The sequence below is a fragment of the Leptidea sinapis genome, chromosome 47 (assembly GCF_905404315.1).
Source record: "Leptidea sinapis chromosome 47, ilLepSina1.1, whole genome shotgun sequence".
NCBI classification, from domain to species: Eukaryota; Metazoa; Arthropoda; class Insecta; order Lepidoptera; family Pieridae; genus Leptidea; species Leptidea sinapis.
In genome coordinates, this window is record NC_066311.1 from 7133385 (window position 1) to 7158876 (window position 25492).

Consider the following 25492-nt stretch of genomic DNA (forward strand, 5'->3'; position numbering starts at 1 on the left):
CTGTCTGTTCGCGATAAACTCAAAAACTACTCCACCAACTTTCATGCTGATTTCACCAATAGATAGCGTGGTTCTTGAGAAAGGTTCTAGTGTATAATTTGTTAAGTTTTTGTTAAGTTTGTGTACATTAACGATATCTGTTAATGTCGGAAAAAAAATAAGTCGTCTGGGAGCTTTCAACGAAAACGTTATCCAAACCCTGTGAGATTTAACAAAATAATGTGTGGTGGAATTGTGGATCTTATATAGGTCTACAGTAAAGTCCGGGATGGAATATATCTATCACTTAAGGATAACATACTTCATGTATATACATTTTAATACTTTAAAAAATTTTGATGGACTGGAATGTAAAAGTTGTTTAAACAAAATATTCCTACGATACCTATTAATCACTATCATTATATTACCACATATTATAAAATCATTCAGAAATACGTTTTTATTTCATTTTTAACTCATTGAACGCATCTTTCCCATGGCTTTAGAATACATCATTCCAAAATACTAACATAATATTTTTTTCTGTTGACAGAACAGCGTCTGTCGGGTTAGCTAGTAAATATATAGGTACATAAAAATATTGATGTTACAGAATACCATGAAGGTCGCACATGGCATATCTCGATATTGAAAACTGGTGAGGGCTGTCCCAGCATTAGATCATTATATTATAGATTGCCAAAGAATTATTTCTATTTATTGAAGTAGGCGCTACTTGGCAGAAATCCATAATTATTCAAATGTTGCCACACACATGAGTGCAAATTGAGTCTCGTGTCAGAATTTGGAGAGTCAACATCGAATGTTAGCAGAACTTACACTTAAGAAGGCTCACAACATTTGAATAATTATTTCTCCTTAAGATTTGCTCTCGATTTCACCTGAGCATCGGAGAACAAGAAAACAATGCCACGGTTCTCAGCACCCGCTTTCAACATGGTCTGTTTGAGATCGTCGCGCCACTCGGTTTGCCCGTACGCCTTGGTGATCTCAATCTGTATGGTGGTCAGCTCAGCCATGGACGCTGCGAGACGGGACAGCGACTGACGACCTAGACATTAACGATTGATCAATCTAATATGTAAAATTATCGTGTCCCCGTGTTGTTTACCAAAACCTCCAAAACAAATTTTTATATGTGTGTTCAGTAGGTCTAAGAATAGGCCAACATCTATTTTTCATACTCCTAAATCATAAGGGTAACCTACCCCTATATGTCTTTTTTATTTTTCTGACATTTTTTTTGTTTTTATTTTACTATAATTCAGCATTAAAAAATACAAACAACTTCCAATTTTCATCCGTCTACGATCAACACCTATATTTGTATCGCGATTTTTATATTATTCTGTCCCATCCGCAAGATGGCAATCGAATATAAAAATTATTGTAGAACGATAAATTTTATGTATGGTCGTCAACTTTTTTATACTCCAAAAATTTTAATTATTGAATTTCTTTTATTACTTTTAATGGCAATACAACGTTTGGTGGGTCAGGTAGTAATTATATAATTTGTAACTCTTGTGGCAGGTCATTTAGTAAGTAGAAAGTACGGCCCTTGTGTTGCCAGTGACTTACGGTATGCAGATGTGATCGCTAACTATGGACCTGATGAGAAGCTCATGGTCGGTTAGAGGGTAATGGGGAGGGCTTGGGGTTTCCTTGCAAGATCGAATCCGAAATGAGGAGATCCGTAGCAGAACCAATGTCACCAATATAGCTCAAATGATTGCTAAACTGAAGTGGCAGTGGGCAGGGCACGTAGTTCAACGGACAGATGGCCATTGGGGTAGAAAAGTCGTCGAATGGTGACCACGTACCGGAAGACGTGGGGTAGGCCCCCCAAAAAGATGGACCGACGATCTAGTCCAGATACGTAATACGTTGGATGAGGGCAGCGCCTTTGCTTCCAGGAATAGACATCTTCCGGGTGATGATGATAATGATGATGTAGTACGTCCCGATTTTACCTTTCAAAAACATTCTAGTCACATTTGCTGTTTAATTAAATGCCGTATACAACCGTGAGGAATCACAGGAGCTTTTTTTGAAGATACCCATGTCGTATCGTCCCGGAAACATCGCACAAGGAAGGTCATTCGACAACTTTGCTGTACGTGGAAGAAAGCTCCTTGAAAACCGCATTGTGGAGGACCGTCACACATCCAGATGGTGGGGATGATATCCTAACTTGTGGCGTGTCCTGTAAAGGTGAATTCTTCGGCAGGAATCAGGTTCAACAGCTCTTCGGAATAATCCCCGTGATAAATGCGGTAGAAGACACACAATGAAGCGACGTCTCTATGCAACGCCAAGAGATCCAGCCGTTCACAGAGCACTGGGTCCCTGACATGCATGTAACCTGTATGTTTGTTGTTCCTCCCATTTCATAGAAAAAAGTTGAATACCAGATCCCCCCATGCCGAGCAAAAGCGCGTTGGCCATGGGTTGGCGCACTATCCTGGAGATCCGACACAGGTGCGCCACCGCGTCATCAAACAGCACCAGGTCAAGCGGCGCTGTAGTCGACAAATTGTACTCGTTCAAGTAGTTTGCCAACACTTCGTCCAACTGAAATTTACAGAGATGTTTGGTATTGAGGGTCTCTGTAGCTAAGAGCAGGGAGTTAGAAAATAGCATCAACCAGTATTCATTTATTTTATTTATTTACTGACATGCCTACAGCATTACACAAATAACATTATAATTATCATGGTGTTATACATAATCTGGTATGAATTCCAGTTACTGGTATATCACTCTCATTGGAAGACATTAAAAAGAGTATAAAAGTTCGACCTAATTTTGACAAAGAACAATTTTCGCTAAGAGTTGAAGCAAATTATTAAAATAATAGAAATAATAAAAAGAAGAAATATAGTTTGCATGAAAAACAAGTAACATATTATTAAGAACAGAAATGTGGGGTTAGATTTTGTTTCGCGCTTGTCACAGAGTCATGAAAAATATCAAAATCTTTCATGGACGCGGAAAATCGATTGTAGTCAGAACACATCCTTGATAATGAAGAATGTGTAAAGGCATTTTCAAAGTCAAACTCAAAATCACTTTATTCATGAAGGTCACGGAAATGAGACTTATGAATGTCAAAAAAATATTTTTCTTATTCAATCTACCGCTACTTCGTAAAGGGTTGAGCTAATGAGAAGAAGTAGCAAGAAACTCATTGCCACGCTTTTATATCAAGATTTACATTTCCATCGATATACAAATCATTTCAATTACAATATAATATGTAAAATGATGCAGCAAACATACTTTTATACATTTGTCCTATTTACTGGTTCAACAAGTATTATAAGGTTCAACAAGGTTAATAATGGGATTTTGTGGATATCTGTATCGGCTTTTAAATTTTATTTTATCAAGATTCACTGCATGTTGTCTCTCCCGATAACAGCTTTTGAGGAATGTTAGATCCAGTATTGTGGGGCGATTATAGAGTGACATCATTTTAAAGTGTTTCAGCCGCAAGTCATAGGTGGCCTTATGAAAGATGCTGGAACGGTGATAAGCCGAGTATCTAGTAAAGGATCTTCGAGAAGATAGTGTTGAAAAATTAGTAGGAATCATGTAACATTATGATCATAACATTACTTGGCAGCTTCTTTGTTATACAAATGATTTAAGTTTTCTTTAGTGTTAATTCCGCCTATATTTGTTTTTAAAAAACAATTCGACACGTGTTTCGCCTCTACACGAGGCATCCTCAGGACATGTTGAGTAGATGTGTAGAGACACGTAACAAAGCACCTTTATTACGTGTCTCTTCATGGGGTAATACGTCACAACAGCCGACCAATCACAGCGCGTCATTTCATGGGACGAGGGTATAAAAGAGCGGTTTCCGGTTCATTTGAGTCATTCCCCATTCTTGCCTCGGCCCCCGCGCCGAGCAGACTACTACACGCGCCTGTGCTCACGTTCCGCTACGCCCAGTGCTACGCTACGCATCTCCGCTACGTGTGGTACGAGGTATACTACGTCAAGTTCGACTGGTTACGTCGAATTCGTTCCGGCCCGCAGCTTGTTTACAGCAATTTTTATTGTAGTAAGTGAGTTGCGTGTCATCGCGGTTGAGCTGAAGGATACCTAACGGTGACAACTAACTCGGCTAACGTTGACCCGGTGCGTTTCTCAGGCCTCCTGACCTGAGTGAAACCGGACGACCCGATCCCATTGCATTTGGGCTTTCCCAAGAGTGACGGTTCGCGGCTATAACCATTAGGGATAGCCGCATCACTTCCGACCCCCGTTGCTCCCTGCCCTCAGCAGGGAGGCTCCCACAGCATGGCTCCATCAGCGGAGTCCCTCAACGCCGTGATACCCCAGATTGCGGCTTTACTTAAAAATCTCACACCCGAGGAGACCCAAAGGGTCTGGAAAAGACTCTCTTCCATGGCCACCACCCAGAGTCAGCCCCTCGCTGACTCCCCCGACGAGCCCGACGCTCATGCCCTAGTTCCTGCAAACATGGAGTTCTTAGACTCCGCCTCCAGCGGCCGCAAGCGGCCAGTCCATTCCTCCTCGGAGGAATCAGATAACGGAAAACTCACTGGTTCCGTACTCGACACCTCTCTCCGTCCCTATCGTCCCTCAGACGATTCATTTCAACTGGTTCGGTCCAGAAAGAAGCGTCAGTCCAAGCGCATCGCGTCTGATAAGATTTCAACTTCCACTTCCTTCCCAGTACCATTAATGTCCCTCGACATTAGTTTACCCCCGGACTCTGTCCCCTCCTCTTGCCAACCAGCGACACGCTCGCCCGTCCACCCTTATAACAAGCCTCCACCGCCAATCTTTCTCCGTGACAAGGCAAAGTGGACATACGTAGCCTAACTTTGCATCGATCACAAGGTGCGATACACCCGTGCCTCAAACACAGGTGAGGCAATACGCATAGCCGTACCGACCACGGACGACTTTCGCAACCTCACTCTCCTCCTCTCGCGTAACAACGTGCCTTACCACACTTATGCGCTCCCGGAAGAGCGCAAGGTCAAGGCTGTCCTCCGAGGCCTCCCGTACGAGCTCTCTAATGAGCTCATACAGGAGGACCTTGTCAAGAAAGGCTTTCCGGTCGAGGCAGTACATAAAATGTACAGCCGTACCGGGAAGAAGTACCCGTTAGCGTTAGTCATTCTAACTAACGTCCCTGAAGCCAGGGAACTTTTCAAAGGAGAGCTCACCGTATGTGGGCTCTCCAACATACGTGTGGAAGCCCCACACAAGCGGGGGTTCCCCGGTCAATGTCACCGCTGCCAGATGTATGGTCACGCAGCGGCAAACTGCTCTCCCTCCCAGGTGCGTAAAGTGCCTCGAACCCCACAGCACCAAAGAGTGCAAACGCACTCGCGACGAGGTAACACCTCCCGCATGCGTGCTCTGCGGGCAGGAGGGCCATACCGCGAATTATCGCGGATGCCCTTGTGCCCCTCGTTCCGCCCCGAAGGCTGCTAATAAGCAGACTTCCAGGCCGCCAAAACAAAGGCCACCTCTGGCCTCTAACTCCCAATCCCATTTTCCTCATATGAGGAATAAAACTGTCGGGCCCCAACTCTCCACCTCATGGAGACAATCAGCCCCTCCCTCTCAGGCATTCAATGTCTACTCCCGCCCCGCACCGGCCACCTTCAGTGGCCCCAGGCGGGCAGTACCTCCCCAGGCTCAATCACAGGTGCAAAGCACCCTGAAAGACCTGGAAGAGATCTACGCCTCACTAGGCGAAGTCGACATCCACGAAATATCCGTCCTGGCACGGAAACTCAGGACGGCTAAGTCCTCCAAGGAGCGCCTCTTTGCGCTGGCGGAGCACCACCATTTGGTGGCCTCCTTGTAATATCTAAAGCGCTTAACGCTTACCACATAATGCGGTACGAGTGAAGCCTAGGGGCGTATCACTCGATCTAACCAATCACTATTTTTAAATTTTTTCTCCTCTTTCAATCTTTCGTCTGACCTGGATTGACAGGTACCAGATACATGTAGCCTCACCTCCCGTTTGTGATCATCCTTCTGATGTCGCCAAGTCTCTATTAGACAGCACCTTCTGTGCATTCCCAGCGAACACTCCCTAGGGTGTGCCGCTTGCGCCTCTCTTCCCCGAGAGATGGTCGCCTACGATGAAGGCTTAGAGGGCACACTGCCCAAAGCCAACCTCAGGTGGTGTTTAGTTGGTAGGCACTTAGGTTCTTACGTGAGTCCCACATAACCAACGCAGCCTTAGGCTGCGCTGGTATGCATGAGCATTCACCACCTCCCTCCCTTCGTAATCCCGGAGGGTAGCCCTTTCCCTTTGTCTGGGCGCAAAAAAAAAATTCATTTGATTCAGTCTCGTGCCAGATTTTGGCGAGACAACACGTCCTGAGGATTTCCGCAAAGTAACGCCTAATTCAATAAATTTGCTTCTTCCTTTCTGTTTCCCCCTTGTTACAAACTAATAATTTATAATGTAGGTTTTATTAACCGCCTTCACTTCTAGGAATAAAATGAATTCATTTATATTAAAATAAGTGTTTGCGCTCCAAGTCTATTCTCTTTGTTGTATTTTTTCGTTATGGCGAAATATAGTGCAGATAGATTCCTATAGGTAATAGAGAGATACCTATAGACAACAGACGCATTAGTATCTGATTGGCTGATCTAATGCCAATTGCCTCTCGCAACAACGGTGTTCGATCTGTTAGGTCGGAAGTTGATATTGAATGAAAAAAAAAACACTATTTTTTCTTATGAAAATAAGGGAAAAGGCGAGCAGGTCGTTCAGCTGATGGTAATTGATACGCCCTGCCCAATACAATGCAGTGCCGCTCAGGATTATTGAAAAACACCAAAAATTCTGAGTGCCACTACAACTGCCTCACCTTAAAACATAAGATGTTAAGTCTCATTTGCCAAATAATTTCACTAGCTACGGCGCCCTTCAGACCGAAACACACTAATGCTTACACATTACCTTCTGCTTCACGGCAGAAATAGGCGCCATTGTGGTACTCATAATCTAGCCGGCTTCCTGTGCAAAGGAGCCTCTGACTTTGTACCATAACACCTTAATTTTTCATCAAATATTTTTTTTTATAAACTATTTATAACTATTTTTTAATTTACTTTATATTTTACAAACAAAATTACCACATCGCGGATATTAGTTGAAGTGAACTTACACATAACCAATGTTACATAAATTTGGGATATAATATATTTTTTCCTTGATAATTATCAAGTTAAGAAGAATTTTAGGGTCCATCAGTTCAAGTATTGAAAACGGTACGTGATTGTATGTATTTTAATACCTGGAACATTCAGAAGATAAAAAAAACTAATGTCGTAAACTGCTGTAATGCAAAGTCCTCACCTCCTCTTTGTCGGTAATCTCCAGGTACTTTCTATCATCAGCGCCGATGTCCATGAAGTCTCCAAAGAGCATCAGCCGACCTCCGATCAGATCAGAGGTTTTCTTGCCAAACTCTGTCTTAATTTTTGTGTCTAGCAATCTGTGCAGTGATAACAAAATTAAAAGATGATATGCATCTATAGATAAAAACTCTATATAATATTTTTTAAGTCTTGATAGAGCCCCTTGCTGCTAGACAACCGATAAAAACAGGCAAGGTTTATTACTTCAGTGTGCGTGACAGTCCGTAGCTTGTCACGCACGAGTGTAAGACGTATCTTACACTCGCGATTTGTATGTCACTTTCTGTTAGTTTGCATATATAGCTCAAAATAGAGGTTCTCTCAATGTTTTTTTGACTTTTTCACAACTGTCACAGTCTATCTTGTTACCTTTCCTTTCGACTGGGTAAACCGATTTTGATATTTTTTATTTATTTGAAAGCTGGTGCTTCTCGTGTGGTGCCATTGAAATTTGGTCCAGATAAAACCATAAAGGTTCTTAAATTTGCTAGAAGTGTACGCGCGTTAAATTTACGAATAACTCAAAATTGCGCAAACCGATTTCAATGATTCTTTTGTTAATGGAAAAGATATACTTCAAATATACTTTGGTGCGACTTTGGTTAGGTTCTGATTATGGGAACCAAGAAACCAACCAAAGTAACGGAACTCTTCAATTCTTAGGAGCAAATTAACGAAACTCGGCCGAAACTGTTTAATGTTTAAAGTTACCTACGAGTAACGTCGTTATGGTCAAGTAAGTGTCGTAGTTGAATATTATGATCAATGGATCGACCACCGATTCCAAAAATAACAATAATCGTAACTAGAATTAGATTAATTAATTAGATTGTATAAAGATACGCAATTATTTTTAAACCTTTCAGTGCATAGTATATGTATTATTTTGGAATAGTGTTGTTGAAGTCGGTTGTTTTTTTTTGTTAAAATTTTAACTTAAGTGTGCGGCGTAACATACAGTATGTATGTCACTTTTTAATGTGCGTGCGTTGCTGAAAAAAAGGGTTTACTCTTCGCCTCTATTTTTTTTCGATGTGTTCACACTGTCAGTCTACCTAGACGTGTGAATTATCTAAGACGTAATCATATACGACGTATCAGAAATTGGCGCCGCTGTGTTACCCATAATCCAGCTGGTACCCTGTGCACAGGAGCCTCCCAGTGGTTAATACATTCATTTGTGTTTTTTTAGTCGAATACATAATTATTAATATCGAAGAGAATAAGCATCAAACATCTTAAAGTTCTTAAATCCATGCAACGTTCAACATTTTGGTTGAACTTGAGGAGGTTTTTAAAGTTATACTTAAATCTTGGCTTGACACCTAAATTTGACACCCTGACGATTAGACTAGACTAGTTGGTAAACTAGACCATCTATACAGCTACCAAAAACCTCTTGCAAATCATATGTCCACTCAAACACACTCAATGGAATGGAGAATTAAATAAATTACGATACATGTATATTTTTATAGAAATTCATTTCTTTCGAGTTGTATAAAAATATTTTAATGATATTTAAATATTACAACATGGGTAGTTCAAAAAAAGCGCTTTATATTGTCATACTTCAGTAGTCATTTTTTTTAAGTTTTTATGGGTAGGCATCGAAAGCAGCCGCGCGCGCCTCAAACAATATGGATCTCAATAAACAGGAATGGAAAAATGAACGGACTCCGAAAAAATGCTGTTCGAAACTCTATTTCACTTAAAGGCCGGCAACGCTCCTGTGCTTCCTCTGGGGTTACAAGAGAATGTATCGATCACTTAAACCAGATGACACCGTACGATATTTTGTCCTCCTTTTCCATTAAAAAAATAAAGGTTATTTAACAAAATTATGCGGTGTAATACTACTTTCAATAGTTGTATTTAATACATTGTTTATTACGTATTATTCATTCTAAAAACGTAAAATAGCACGAGGAATAATTTTTTTAAGGATTTTTGGTTTATTACTCCATAGAACTATAACTCTATGCGTATGGCGTTTATTTTCGTACGTAAAATGTAAACTTATGTCAACTTACTTGGTAAACCACTTCCTATCTTCGTCGTTGACAAGCCGGTCCTGATAGACGCGTTGATGCTCATGGTACCAGAGACGGATAACGTCATCTTCGTCCTGTTGGTATTGGCGCAGTTACAAATTAAGAAATGAGGGATAGGAATTATGACTTCCGAATAGTACTACAATTTTTAATAATGTGTCTTTTATAACGGCCCCTTTCAATAGCAGAAATCAAATTTTAGATTATTTAAATTCCAGGGTTAATCAACCGTAAATGCGAGTCCATACAATTCATTTTTTATTCAAATAAGGATTTTCAATCGCCCAAAATTTACAACAAGATCAAACCTGAGCTGAACGTGTGCAAGAAACTCGACAGATTTCTTTTTTTAATTTAAATTTGTGGCTGTTCGCTCCATTCCCATAGTGTGGTTTCATTAAGAAAGTCAATTATGTAAGGCCAGATCCATGTACTCCAATCGAGAGCGAAATTATGAAAAGAAAGAGAAAAACTGTGTGTGGCGAGGCGAGAGAAAGAGAAGGGAGATAATACTTTGACTTTCGTAGCATTTCGAAGAATTTTGTAGCACATCATAGCATTTCGTAGCAATTCTTAGCAATTCGTAGCATTTCATAGCATTTCTAAGCATTTCGTAGCATTATGTACCATTGCGTAGCAAAGCATATTTTTTTTTATGGAATAGGAGGACAAACGAGCGTACGGGTCACCTGGTGTTAAGTGATCACCGCCGCCCACATTCTCCTGCAACACCAGAGTAATCACAAGAGCGTTGCGGGCCTTTAAGAAAGGTGTAGGCGCTTTTTTTGAAGGTACCCATGTCGTATCGTCCCGGATACATCGCACAAGGAAGCTCATTCCACAGCTTTGTAGTACGTGGAAGAAAGCTCCTTGGAAACCGCTATCTATTGCGCTATTTAAAATTCATTTGTATAGTGCAATAGATACGCATTGGACATTTGATGTGATCATGTTGAAAAAGCAAACACATCGCGCAACAAAATACTTAATAACTTTACCGAATCGTAGGCATATTAAATTTGGGTATGTTCATGGTATATGCATATTACAATTATCACAGATTTCATATACTGGAGATGTAAATCAATTTGTTATTACTTTTTTACTGACTTTAAAAAGGAGGAGATTCTCAATTTGACTGTTTTTTTTTTATGTTTGTAACCTCAGAACTTTCTACAGTGTGAACCGAATTTGATAATTCTTCTTTTATTTGAAATCTGGTGCTTCCCATTGCAATTTGGTCTAGTTCCTTAATTAGATTAATTAATTAGATCGTGTAGGCAATTATTTTTATACTTTTTAGTGCATATTATATCTATTGTTTTGGAATTGTTTTTTTAAGGCGGTTTTTTTGTTCATTTTTTTTATGTGATTGTACTAACGTTATAAGGGGTTGCGACTGGAGAGTTGAACAAACATTAAATTTGGTTTGGTTTTATTTTATGAAAATAAGGGACGAGACGGGCATGACGTTCAGCTGATGGTAATTGATACGGCCTGCCCATTACAATGCAGTGCCGGTCAGGATTCTTGAAAAACCCAAAAACTGTGAGCGGGACTACAATTGCGTTAGTCACCATGAGACATAAGATGTTAAGTCTCATTTGCCCAGTAATTTCACTAGCTACGACGCCCTTCAGACCGAAACACAAAAATATATCATATACATATTATCTACTGCTTCACAGCAGAAATAGGCACCGTTGTAGTACCCATAATTTATTATAATCTAGCCGATGACCTGTGCAAAGGAGCCTCCCACTGGTATACCATGACTTACGAACGATAGCCTATCGGATGTTTAGCTTACCAGTAGCACCCCCAGGAGCTATGCGTCCATAAATTTCGGCACAAATGGCTCTATTTTATTTTCATACCTTGACAAGATGCGGATCCATCATCAAGATACCCTGGAACACTTTGCTGAGGTCGCGCAGGTTGAAGGTGTAGTGGGATTTGGTGGGCGTGGGCAGCAGCTCCTCTACCAGGGAGTTGAAGATCTCGATGGATCCCTTGAGGAACGGGTTCTCTCGTATCGTCACGTTCTGGTGGAAGTTACGCGTCCACGACTTGAGGATCGTCAGGAATATGAGGTACTGTAAGAATGTTATGTTCTAATTAATATTGTTTATATTTATTTGGAAAAATATTTAATCATCCGTTTAGTTTGTTAAATGTTCTCTTAATCGAGTGGTTTTTTCAATGGAACATAAAAACGAACTTGTGGAGTATCTGACCTCTCTAGCAAAACCGGAGGATCAAAATAGTATATTGTGCAACTCGTGCCACAAGTTGTGGGCAATCGATATCGTCGCACGAGTTGCACATAATATTTTATATTACAAATGCGATGATTTATGTGAGTCCAGGAGCAAAGTGTTTCCGGCTTATTCGTTTTTAAACTGTTGTAACTTAAATTAGAATTTTATTTATTTAACTAAACTGTCAGACGCGTCAATCTCAATTCTGTTTTGATATTTCGATTGTGTTTTTTTTGGTATTATTTTATTTTTTTTATTTTATTTTAAAAGAAAACTTACAGCTTAATTTAAATAAAATTAGTCAATAAATACAGAAAAATAATATACGCTAATCACAAGTTCCCGCAGACAGAAATTTTAGCAATTTTATCTAAATTTGCGTGTGCCATGTATAATTTGCGTGCGACAAGTAAGCTTTTCGCACTCAAACAACAGTTTCATTTACGAAAAAACTCACGCGTAATTTTAAATGGGCAAACGGCTCTTTTACTACTTTTCCCGCATGAGTAATACAAAATCGCTATTAAATGGGGTGTCAAAGAAAGTTCTCCACGGGAAAAGAAGTATTGTAAATAAATATGAGAGAATATTACTTATACTAATTATTTTGGTTAGAGCCTCTCTGTCCATCCATCCTCAATAGACATCAGAGAGATAGACAATACCAGAGGTCAAGAGATTTGTTGTTAGACTTTGAAGTTGGAGTATGCTCTCCGATTGAAGATTCCCAAAATCATAATATGGGTTCGTGAATACCGCAACTGGCAAATGACTCCATGCAAGGCAAGGCAAGAACTTTATTTTAAGAATTTCAGTTTATTATCAAGAAGTTTACTTTTATCGTACGATTATGAGATACCAAAAACAAATATTGTGCAGTTTACCTAAGTAAATGTTTACATTAACTTTAATTTTGCCAAATCAAACACATTCCGTGTGGCGCATTTAGCCTTAACCTATTCGGGATAAAAAATTGTCGTCATATAATATAAACAGCGCGCCATCAAAATGTGATGGAACCTTGTTAAAGTAGTTTAAAATGTCTGTACTTTAGCTCCTACTGAGCTACTTACTTACGTTACTCAGAAAAAAAAGAATCGTCTCGCGATCCTTGCGAGTGCCCTTTAAAAGATTATCTTGAATTTATTCGCTTTAGTATTGTAAACGTAGTCTATACTTCATTCTAATTCATAGCTAGATAACTTCAAAATAATTGGAGCAAACCTTGCTTGCGTACTCCATCTCCGTGAAGGAGACGTAGTGGAAGTGCCTCATGAGGCGCATGGTGACAGGGTTGCGGCCGCCGCCCGGTGGTCCCATGGCTGCCACGATCCCCACGTCGATCAGAGTCCTGAACTCTCCAATATTCGTGCGGTCGTACCAACCTTTGCAAATATCCACAAAATTTACAACTAATAGTTTTATAGTTTCATATTTCTGTTAAGTTAGTTCTCAGAAAAACAAAAAAATAATAATAAGCGGTGCGGTGTTTCCGAGACGATACGACATGGGTATCTTCAAAAACTGCGTTGCAAGAGAATGTGGGCGGCGGTAATCGCTTAACACCAGGTGACCCGTACGCTTGTTAGTCCTCCTTTTCCATAAAAAAAAACAAACAATATCACTAGATTTTTACAAATTTCTAAAAGATTGCCGGTTGGCAATCTTTTAGAACGTTTCTTTATGAAAGGGTCGGTTGACCCTGATAATATTTTAACGTAATAAAAAATGCAGTTTTTTTTATATTAATTTTGTATATTCATTAATAAGCAAAGAACTCACTCGATAGTAATCCCTACTAATTATATAATAAGGTTCATGCAATGACGTCAGCCTATTCAATACCAAAATTATATTTGCATAGAATTTTGGGGGCCACTGACTCCACAAATCAGTCTCATAACTACTGGTGCATCTTAGTCGATATCGCGTTACAAGTCAAACCTTGAATTTGTAAATGAGGTGTTTTTTATTTGGAAAAGGCGGACAAACGAGCATACGGGTCACCTAGTGTTAAGTTTTCACCGCCACCTACATTCTCTTGCAACACCAGAGGAATCACAAGAGCGTTGCCGGCCTTTAAGTAATGTGTACTCGTTTTTTTTTTGTAAGTACCCATGTCGTATCGTCGCGGAGACACCACACAAGGAAGCTCATTCCACACGTACGAGGAAGAAAGCTCCTTGAAAATCACACTGTGGTGGACCGCTGGACACATCCAGAAGATGGGAATGATATCCTCATTCTGGCGTATCGTGCGAAGGTGGATTCCGGTGGCAGAAATCAGGTGAAACAGCTCTTTGGAACACTCCCCGTGATAATTGCGGTAAGACACACAATGAAACGACGTCTCTACGCAACCCTAAGTGATCCAGCCGTTATTATATTAACTACAACTTTAACAGACAGGAAACGAGAATTAATAACAGTGCTCTGTGAACGACAGAGCACTGGGTCCCCGACAATCCGAGCTGCTCTGCGTTTCACGTAGAAAAATGGATCGACCTGATACTGGGGTGCGCCAGACCAGAGGATTTTTCCTTTTATATGCATTTTACAATATAGCAGCAAGGAGAATATTTCATGGTTTGCATATCGATCATTCCATACCTGAGAAGTCCATGAATTGCCTTAATAATTCAATGGGCGGCTGGGCTCCGTACACTTCGAGCGCGGGCATGTTGAGGTCGTCTATGAAGAACACCTGTCTCTTGGTGGGCGGCGGTCCGAACACGCCACGTCGACGTCGGTCCAGCTTGCTGTCTATAACATCCTAGACCAAATTGAAAGCATCGGCATTAGTAGTTAAATCGATTTGATATTCAAAATACCTTGATGAATCGCCAAATAGTTCTAGAAAATTCATAGTTTCGGGAAATCGGCCAGAAACCCAACATTTTCTCTTTTAAATGTACCTTGAAACTTGACTACGATTTTAATTTCTATTGACTGACTGACTGCGTTTCATTGCAACTGCATGAACTGGCTCTGTCTCATAGTGAATGAGTATAAACTGCGCGCGTTGGAACGGGGTCGGAACCTTGTCATTTTAACGATTGCATTACGTTAGGCTGGCGTAATCTGGAACTGACGTCTGATCTAAGCTCGACTGAAGGCTTATCTAAGCTTTACATAAGATACTGTGCCGCAAACTAAAATACCATCTGTATAAGGTTCAGTCCTTGTCTTTTCTCTGAAAAAAATTTCCGCTTACAACATAACTTGATGGGTTTTTACAGATCAATAAAATACGGCTACCTAAAAAAGCACGTACACCTTCTAACAGACAACGTTGTTGGGATTATTCCAGGGTTGCAGAAGAACCCTTATAACCTGCAGGTTTATCTGATGGATGATTTAGTTTATCCGCTTAAGGTCATAGCTCAATAAACCAATTCGGCACCCAATGAGTGTCGCCTCGTCCACTGGTCGACAGGTGGTTGACGGAAAATGATTACGTAGACCAACAAACGTCGCACGGTCCACGCGGGACCCGTGCTTTGGCAATGCGTAGTTAAATCAAAAAAGCACACAACCGGCTTGCCATCGAGTGGTCCATTTGCCGATAGCTAGCAGTGGTGTGCCGGTAACGTTGAGTTGATGGAAATTAAAGTAACTTTGCGATGCTAGGTGAAGCAGGTCGAGTGCTGGCTTAATCTAATGAGCACAAAACCCATAAAAATGTGGGCACATTTATTACATGATATATTTTACCTGCGTCTGGTTGGCTGATGTCCTCGCGGAGAAGACGAGGAACTCGCATATGAACTTCTTGTGGAGGCCGCGGGAGAGCTTGGAGGTAATTGTGACGGTCTTTCCCGTGCCGGTGGGACCCACGCAGATCACGTGGTTGTAGTTGGCTATCTTGTAGCCCATTATGGCAGCGCTTCTGACGTTGTCCAGCGTTGGAACTTCGATGTCTAGGAGCATTCGTGTATACTTAAGTGTTCGGTTTGTAGAAATATAAAAAAATTTAGATTAATCTAGTGTAAGTAAGACGCGATAATAACTAACGATAGATACTTAGTATTAGAGCTATTCTTAAGGTACTAACCGCCCTTTCCTTTTTCTTACAGTTCGACAGTTATTTATAATACCTTCCAGACCTTCCCTATAACACTAAACTTATTGATAACAGACGCAAAGATATTGATTGTCCTCAAAAAACAAAAACAAACTTGGTTTTTGTTTTTTTTTGATCAAAGTTCTAAGTATCCCTAAGACTATTTCTTTACAATAAACTAAACGCTAAAGCAATCATCTATCCCCTAAATTGTATAAATTGTAAGAAGGCTCTTCATAAAGCACTTCTAAATATGTCCTATGAAGATACAGAAAAAATAATAATAGTATTAAAATAAACATTATCTATATTTTATTTGTATGAATTAAGAGTCATTACGTTATATACATTGTTTACTTATATACTAAACTGTAGATTAATTTATAACTTTTTACTTTATTAATTTTTTCTTTTTTGTGATTACTTAGTTTCAATATCAGCTCTTTACGCCTGAAACACAGAATTACCTAGTTTAGGCACAGCGTTAACTAGCGTTTACGCAAGACTTTTGTATCATTATTTTTATTTTGTAATGTAATAATCTTTTCATAAATAAATTGAATCGAATTGAATTGAATATAATCTGGTGCGAGTCGGTAGTATAACTTCGCTATAACGATAAATTAACTGCCCAATAAATTATTGTATGATACCAGCAGATGCCGCAAACATATATTTAACGTTATAATTCGCCCATTTTTTTATGGAAAAGGAGAACAAACGAGCGTATGGGTCACCTGGTGTTAAGTGATCACTGCCACATTCTCTTGCAACACCAGAGGAATCACAGGAGCGTTGCGGGCCTTTGAGGAGGTGTACGCGCTTTTTTTAAAGGTGTTGGTCGACATACCCATGTCCACACAAGGAAGCTCATTCCGCAGCTTTGTAGTACGTAGAAGAATGCTCCTTGAAAACAGCACTGTGGAGGACCACCACACATCCAGATGGTGGGGATGATATACTAATTTGTGGCGTGTCGTGCGAAGGTCGAATTCAGTGATAGTGTGGATAGGTGAAACAGCTCTTTGGACACTCCCCGTGATAAATACGGTAGAAGATACACAATGAAGCGATATCTCTACGCAAGGCCAAGTGATCTAGCCGTTATTATATTGACTATAATCGACCACGCAAAAATAATTTAAGAGAACTTTAACAGACAGGAAACGAGAATTAATAACAGTTGCTCAATTACACTATCAACATTTTCCACTACTACTACAAACTATGACTTAAGACATCTGTCTAATTGTTCGTCAATAGCGGCAAACATAGAAATAGGCGTAATTCACGATAAAAACAATTGCGAAGGTAAATACTGCCTCAGACAGGATCTCTGTGTATTTTTTTTATGAAAATAAGGGACGAGACGAGTAGGACGTTCAGCTGATGGTAATTTACCCTACCCATTACAATGCAGTGCCTCTCAGGATTCTTGAAAAATCCAAAAATTCTGAGCGGCACTACAATTGCGCTCGTCACCTTGAAACATAAGGTGTTCAGTCTAATTTGCCCAGTAATTTCATTAGCTACGGCGCCCTTCAGACCGAAACACAGTAATGGTTACACATTACTGCTTCACGGCAGTAATAGGCACCGTTGGGGTACCCATAATCTAGCCGGCTTCCTGTGCAAAGGAGCCTCCCACAGCTACAGCTTCAAAATTAAATACTATTTACTTTATATCATCGGACATCATTAAAATAGAAAATTATCATCCATCAATCACAATTAGTCGTGAGTAATACCTATACTTATTAAAGGTATTCTGGGGCTAGTTTCCGTCTACTATGTGCCTTTTTAGGGTTAAAGTAGCTCTGGGTCTTCATACCCCATTCTAATCCCAGTATTTTTCGTAGAAGAGGCTGAGTCAGAGCGGCTGGTCAACTTCTCACACAACGTTCGCAGGTGTGTTTAGGTTTCTTTTACCGTAAAATCGTCGAATAAACGAACATATTATGGATTCGTAAATTAAAAATAGATTTATCCAAATTTTTTGAGTTATTTTGAGAGTAAATTCCGCTAAGATTTGTCCTCAATCAATTCGGCACGTGTTTCGCTTTTGCAAGAGGCATATCTCAGCAGCTGATGCTGAAACGATTTATCCATTACACGCCAAATTCTGGCATGAGACTCAATCTTGTGCGATTATGGATTTCCGCAAAATAACGCCTTATTCAAATAGTTTTCAAAAATACAATTGTATGTTGGAATCCATAATCGCCAAATTCTAGCAAGAGACTGAGTCTGAGTGCCAGAATTTGGCTATTATAGATTTCCACAAAATAACACCTATTTCAATAAATTTTGAAAAATAAATTTGTATGTTTTTAGTTAAAAGTGAGGGGCGTCGAAGGTAGGCTTTGCTAAGAACTAACACTTCTACTACGTAGATATGACATACGCGAGTAAGAAACAGTGTGGTATACCAGCAAACTGCCACTCGGGATCCACTTCGTACTCCTCAAGATTAGCCATCCAATTGTACCAGTAAGGATTGGCTGGTTCACCGTCGTCGGTAGGGTCCGTGAAGCCTCCATCATGCAGACTGACAAACAAATACTGCGATATAATATTTATCTTTCCCCAATTGTGTGTACTTCTTCTTCTTTGATTGAAAATTTTGTAGTACACAACCTCGGAACTACAAAAGAAGTCCAGGGTTTGGAAAGACAATTTGAATTTGGAATGTATTAATATAGCGCTTAGTTATTTAACTCTACTCTAATACGTTCGTTTTTTGTTTTTAAATAAAACAATTATTGTATTGAGGTTTCTCAACCCCTGCGGTTCAAATAAATGATTTCCAAGCATTCTGGTGACACACAACACACAACATGCTTATTTCATTTATTATAATATTAGTATTTGTCGTGTTCTAATGCACAAAAATTTGTCAAGTCGGCATGACGATTGTCATATGGTCAAGCCGTTTCTCCGTCACCTCTCTTGTCACACATATACGTGTGCGCACACTCATAAGGGACATATATATATATATATATATATATATATATATATATATATATATCATACATAAGCATACGCTATATACTCCGTTACATCTTTGCCACATATTTTAGTTATCATCAGTCACTCATTTTTTATACTAATCAATATATTTCCAATAGATACTATTACAGAAATCACAGGGAAATTGTTTTTAAAACAGTCTTCATTAAATATTTAATTATTTTTCATATATACGAGAAATATTATATTAATAAACCTCTATTACTTTTTTAATGATAGGGAATTTGAATATTCTCTGAGATGTTATTATTACCAGTGGGAGGATTTGTTTATCCTTTGCACAGGATACCGGCTAGATTATGGGTACCACAACGGAGCCTATTTCTACCAGTACCAGCAGTAATGTGTAAGCATTACTGTGTTTCGGTCTAAAGGGCGCGGTAGCTAGTGAAATTACTAGGCAAATGAGACTTAACATCTTATGTCTCAAGGTGACAAGCGCGATTGTAGTGTCGTACTGATTTTTTGGGTTTTTCAAGAATCCTGAGCGGCACTGCATTTTAATAGGCATGGCGTATCAATTACTATCAGCTGAACGTTCTGCTCGTCTCATCCCTTATTTTCATAAAAAAAAATTGAGAAATTGTATTTTAAAGCAGAATATTCTCAGAGATGTTTCACACCTACCGGGCGTGTTGACGTCCCGATATTATTATATTTGATGGATCGGCTAGACGCAAATTGCGGCATCTATTCAGTAATTTACATGGTACTGTTTAACTCACGTGTAATCGTAAACTCTTCCTTCCTTAGGGAACAGTGGCTTGGTACCACTCTCTACCATGAGGTTCCTCATGAAATCAGAGAAGATGGCGCGACCGTTGTGATCACAGGTCGCTCCCACAGACCAGATCACCGCCCACACCACCCAACATGGAGCCAGCTTTGCTATACAATTGATTCATACATTAATTTGTTTGATGAGTTATTAGGAAAAATTTAGGCAATAAGAAAAAAGTATTCATCATAATAGTTAGCCTTATCCATAAATGATATAACTATTTTTTTCATCTATCTACTTATTTCTTTTAAACATCCGCCAATTGTGTATCATATCCCATAAACTTGGTCGCACACACACTTTTGTATGTCACATAAAAACAATTGTCGTCAATGTATTTAGAGACGGTAGTAACAATCTTCAAATTTGAATACAGTAAATGTTTTAAGATTTGAGTCACTACGACGTCATTAGACGTATAAAATGATCAAAAGCGTTGTGTATCATGAAACGATTCTGTTAATATAACATTTGGCTCGTCACCCTGACATTTAAGGATATAATAGGAGGCCAGTATGAGGCCAGACTGAGTATCAATTCTTACGCATCATCGCGATAAAGGGGCCCCCTGGTGGAGGCCGGTCATCCTTTCCAGTCAGCGGTCGCAGCCGGTAGTCCAACAGCTCGAGGAACTTTAGCACCAGCGATGAGTCGATAGAGGCCACGATCTCTGTCAGCCGCGACCGTAGCAAGGTCAGTGCAGGGTACAGGTACGTTGTGATCAGGTTATAGAGGCTCTTGCGAATGTTGTCAGCCATCTATATGCAAATTTTGGATGTAATATAGATGGTTGTTTTGTTTATATCACAGGGGATAAATGGGAAAATAAACCAATGCCGAATATCACATCTGTAACCGTCGCCAGCCTTTGTGTATTACTATGGAGGGTGTGCTCGGGTCAGGGACTCACCCAATGGTCTATAATGCGTTGCTGGCCTTTGAGATGGGAGTGTGCCCAATACTTGAAAGTACCTTAGTCCCTGCTATATTCCCAAACCAATAGTTTGGGAATATAGTAGCCGGCAGGTGATTCCCCAAAGTGGCTGTGTGAGGCAAAAAGATTTTTAGTGAAACGCGCAGTTATGTAAATGCCAGACATCAACGATATGCGGGTGTTATTTCGCATTTGACGTAAGAATCAGCTACTGACTAACTCATCTGAGCACTCCCCATGATATATGCGCTAAAAGACGATATTTCTACTAAAATTTGTATTTACAGGGATTATGTCAAGGAACAATATTGTAGATCAGAACAGGTTCCACAATGGATGCGTGTGAGAATTAGTTTCTTACTCTCGGTACAGTTGAAGTATCGGATATCGTCGGTGGTGTCAACTTAGCTACCAGTACTGTTCCTTAGAATTCCTCAGCGGTACATTAACCTTTCCGCATCAGCGCGCTCCGGATCTCGCTGTACACTATAGATCGGCAAGCTTCCGGAATTTTCGCGGCATTTTCCCCGTGTGTATTATTTTACGTGTAGTTATAAAATGCTTATAACTAGGGTGATTTGAGTGACTGTCACTGAAAGCTATTGAAACAAGCTATAAGACCATGTATAAATTATTCATATTGTCTTTCTTTTTTATTTCACAAAGACTTTTCATTCGAAAAAAAGTGTAAAAATAGGTATATTTTAAAATAAATATTGTTATTATTGTTAATTACTTGTTTTATTTATTTCCTTTTATGTTTTTGTAATGAATAGTATATGTTAATTATAAAATTAAGCTTAAATCTCCACAAAGAACGATCTTCGTGTAAAGTCTTGATAACGACCGCTCGCTGCGCCGGCCGGGAACAAGTGGACACATAAGTGCTTTGTCCGTAAAGCTATGACGTCGAATATTGGTGGCCTTGAATCGTAACGGATCGAAATATGTTTGGGAATTCACTCGTTCATAACTGCGTAGGCAAATAAACCATCTTGTACACCTAATAAGGGTGAAAACTGGATGAGGTAAAAGAGTGCCCCGCGGCACAGCCGCTCTCATTGTTTTTTGAATTACCAGTGCCAGCGGGCACGGCTGATGCGGAAAGGTTAATGCAATAAAGCTTCTGAATATCGAGGTGATCGATGATATGGTGATATTGATGATTTTGAAGAAGGGGAGGACAAACGAGCATAACTAGTGGTAGGAAGGAAGGTAGGAATAACACAAGCGTTGCCAACCTAATAAGGCGCCCAATAAACGTACCTACATATAAATTTGATAGCTGAAAATATGTTGGTACGTGGATAAAACTGGGTGATCCGTGGTGAGAGTCAACGTTGCAACCTATTGCACGATCAACGCTTCATTTCACCGCCCCAATATTTTAGCTTATAGAAAGGGTTACAGCAAGTATGTCAAAACCAAGAGAAACAGAAGAGCAAAACCTCTGGCTACCAAAGGAGATAGGAATGTAAATAATAGACATACCGAAGGCAAGTTACTCTTCATCCAAGCGTTCACGAGCGGCTGTAGCCCAACTACTTTGGTGTCCAGGTAGACCATACCGCAGCGCGATACCGTAGCTGGAGACGCGACCGCCAGGTCAGCGACCTCAAATATCATGCGCTGCCGATCAGTCAGTTTCATAATCTCACCACTCGACAGACACAGCTTCTTGTTATCGTCCAGCACCTGTCGAGATCGACGGTAACATTAGACGTGGACCCAGGGAGTAGGGACGACCCGAATGGGAATTGTTCTTGACCACGTATACAAAAACATAATAAAGAAAACGTAATAATGCACAAATTTCACAGTTCTAAGTGTTGTTGATACCAATACAAAATATTAAAATTGTCTCATAAGGTGGATTCCGTTTTACTCCGTAACATTCTCCGCCCAGAACATTGTAGAGCTTTTTCAAAGAAAGCTTACTACGTTGATCTTGACAGTTCATTATTATGAATCCTAATCGTGGAAATGGTTCATTAGCACTTGCAGATAGTGTCGTGGAAAGTTAGCTTTCGGTCGAGGGTAGCGCCCAAAAAAATAGGAAAACGATTGACCTTAAGGGCCAACCCTGCAACTTCCCGCTAAAATTCCTGCTTCCCGCTAAAATTTCAGCTTTCCGCTGAAATTAATTATTCGATCAAAGCAAGAAGATTTATAAAAGTTTCATATTTGTGCTTACTGTGGAGATACGTGGAGACGTATTGCACCTCTCAAAAAAAACCATACTAATATTATAATTAATCGCTAATTCCATACCTAAACGTTTCAAATTGTAAGTACTTATGACAAAATATAATTTGTGTTGCTTTGAACTCTTCGAGCTCAAAGAGTCTGTTCTATGTTTTTGAGCTCGTCGATGGATAATCCGAATTGTAATCAAAATCTAAGTTTAGTCAAGCCCTTTCGTATGACGCCAACCGTGGTGGTTTACATACATCCATACACACACACACACACAGAGACACACACACAGAGACACACACACACAAACACGCACACACACACACACGCACGCACACACACACGCACGCACACACGCGCGCACACACGCACACACGCATACATACATACAGACGTACGGACACCATACACAAGCTTACTAACGGGGAAGGTCCCCGTTAGGAAGAAAAAACGTCGAAATCTTATGAACCAATAAAAAAATCGAAATTTCTTGAACTTCTCGAATGTTCAAGAAATTTCGACAATTTTCAATTATCTTAGCGGGAAGTTAAAAATATTGTTTCTCAGGCTCCACAAGTTGATGAAATCAATATCAGACTAAAGAACAAAATAAGTCAGTGGTAGATTTAAATTCAGAGAAAATGTGAAATCATCTCCGTATAGAAGTTAACGACAAGTTGACCCAAGGATGAAATGCAGTCTTACCACGCTTACTACTAGTCGTTCACTACCTCTTTATCCTATCACGTATTTTTGATTTTAAATCTTTCTTCCAGACACATCGATTGTCTGTAGTAACAACATTGAATGTTGTTACTACAGACAATCGATGTGTGCTCCTTAGTATCCTTCCTTATCAGTATCTTTCATGCTTTCAAGTTTCTATTTCAAATCATCTGTTCTAAAATTTCCATCTGCATCTATATGCAATCATTTACGGGCGTTAATGTTTCTTCGGTGATATCCTTTTTACATATTCATTTATTTTCAATAAAGTGATTCCTCGATCTTAAAAACAACCAATATTAGCTTTTATTTGTGTATCTACTAACAGTGTTCATATTTTCGATCCACACAGCGTCAACGGGTCCGTCGAACACGTACCATCGCTTGTCCATGTCTTCGACTGCAATACCAGCCCGCACAAGACTTGAGAGGATGCCGTCAGTCCTAGGAAATTAATTATTCGATCAAAGCAATAATATTTATAAACATTTTTTATTTGCGCTTACGTGGAGACATATTGCATCTCTCAAAAAAATCCATACTAATATTATAATTAATGTGAATGTAAGTTTGTTTGTTACGCTTTCATGCCTATACCACAGAACTGATTTTGATGAAATTTATTACAGAGAATATTTATTACAGTGAAATATATTTTAATGAAATTTATTACAGAGAGAGACAAGAGCTTGGGAAAGGATATCGGCTACCTTTTATCGCGATTAAAAGTCTTGGGGCGATTGAAATAGGGGGTGGAAGTTTGTATGACAGTTCATCATTACCGAAGATAATACCATGAAAATTTGTATTTAGGCACTTGGTAAAAAATTCCAATGAATAAATATGTGTTCTAGCGTTTCTTAAATTTTGTCCTGTGTGGGGTGGGGATGAAATAGGGGGATAAAATATCTATAGTTGGTAGCTTACAAAATCTATTAACCACAGCAGTTTGTTGTGTTCCATTTGCAAAGTGATTATATTTAAAAATAAAAAATGTTACCAATAGTAACTATTGCACGCGCACGCAGCCGCGCGAAAAGCTAGAACTAAATAATTAAATGGTCTACCATTCGTGGGTCTGCAAGTCAAATTCCCCGTAGAGTTGCCCCATTGTGATTGATTTGGGGTTCACGACGAATGTGTGGACGGGTGTGAAAGGAAACCCGTCCGGTGCCAATTTGCCCTTTATTGCGGTGAGGGCGTCACGGAGTATCTCGTAGCACTGAAATTGTTTACGTTGTGTATCTACTTGAATAGCATCACATTATGTTGTATTCTATTATGATTTAATATGGAATAATCTGTTTCCATATTTATATAAAGTTTTATCTTAAGTCAATTTAAACAGTATTTTATTTTTATATGATATCCCTCAATATATCTCACTTCTGGGCTAAGATATACAAATTTAATTTTTACGAAAATTAATGGACGATGCGGGACTCGAACCCTTGCATTTCGGGTTATCGCTCATACTAACTAAGCTGACTGGACGGTTGGCTGATATCTTAATAGCGGATATACCTTATTTTCTCGAGAAAATCTCAAAGAAATTCTATTTCTTGTATCGAAAACTTTTAGCTGTGAATTTTGTTCAGATTAGGAGAGGTTACAAGTTCGCGTCATCTAATGGTAGGTGATCAGCGCTGGTAATGCTTTCTTGGAACACCAGCAATATTACACAAGTGATGTCGGCCTTTAAGGCCGCTACCCCAAGAAATCGCCAAATTAGCCAATAATTGTAACCATTTCTTGACAGTTTATACAAATCTTATATTTTTATAAAAAATAATTATATATATACACCTACTAATCCTGTATATTCGACCATATTACCTTTGTTTTCCCCGAGCCTGCTGGACCCACTATCATCAAACCATGACGCACCACAGTCGTCTCATACAGTTGGATTATCTTGAATATGAAAGCTGAAATAACAAAAAAAAAAAATTAAAGGCTCTTTTTTACATCAGTTATCAACAGATGAGCTTTGTGCTCACT

General features: G+C 39.5%; 1 protein-coding gene across 1 annotated transcript; it reads right to left on the reverse strand.

Moving 5' to 3' along the window:
- Positions 1-1003: 1003 nt before the first annotated feature.
- Positions 1004-22177, reverse strand: LOC126978123 (dynein axonemal heavy chain 1-like). The gene is made up of 11 exons (XM_050826860.1): positions 22061-22177; positions 20180-20393; positions 19580-19742; positions 18251-18369; positions 15473-15678; positions 14369-14531; positions 12983-13143; positions 11375-11593; positions 9477-9571; positions 7382-7520; positions 1004-1054 (listed from the first exon to the last, which is right to left on the reverse strand). Exons 1-11 carry the CDS (start codon positions 22133-22135, stop codon positions 1010-1012), a joined length of 1599 nt encoding a protein of 532 aa, XP_050682817.1. The 5' UTR covers positions 22136-22177; the 3' UTR covers positions 1004-1009.
- Positions 22178-25492: the final 3315 nt, after the last annotated feature.

What these genes read in the sequence shown, in the direction of transcription:
- LOC126978123 (XM_050826860.1), bottom strand. Translation starts at nt 22,135, where the DNA reads ATGGTCTACCTGGACACCAAAGTAGTTGGGCTACAGCCGCTCGTGAAC. An exon ending in TCCCGAGTGGCAGTTTGCTG is followed by an intron (nt 15,679 to 18,250) that starts GTATACCACACT and finishes GAATGCTCCTAG; the next exon opens with ACATCGAAGTTCCAACGCTG. An exon ending in GATAGGAAGTGGTTTACCAA is followed by an intron (nt 7,521 to 9,476) that starts GTAAGTTGACAT and finishes ATCACTGCACAG; the next exon opens with ATTGCTAGACACAAAAATTA.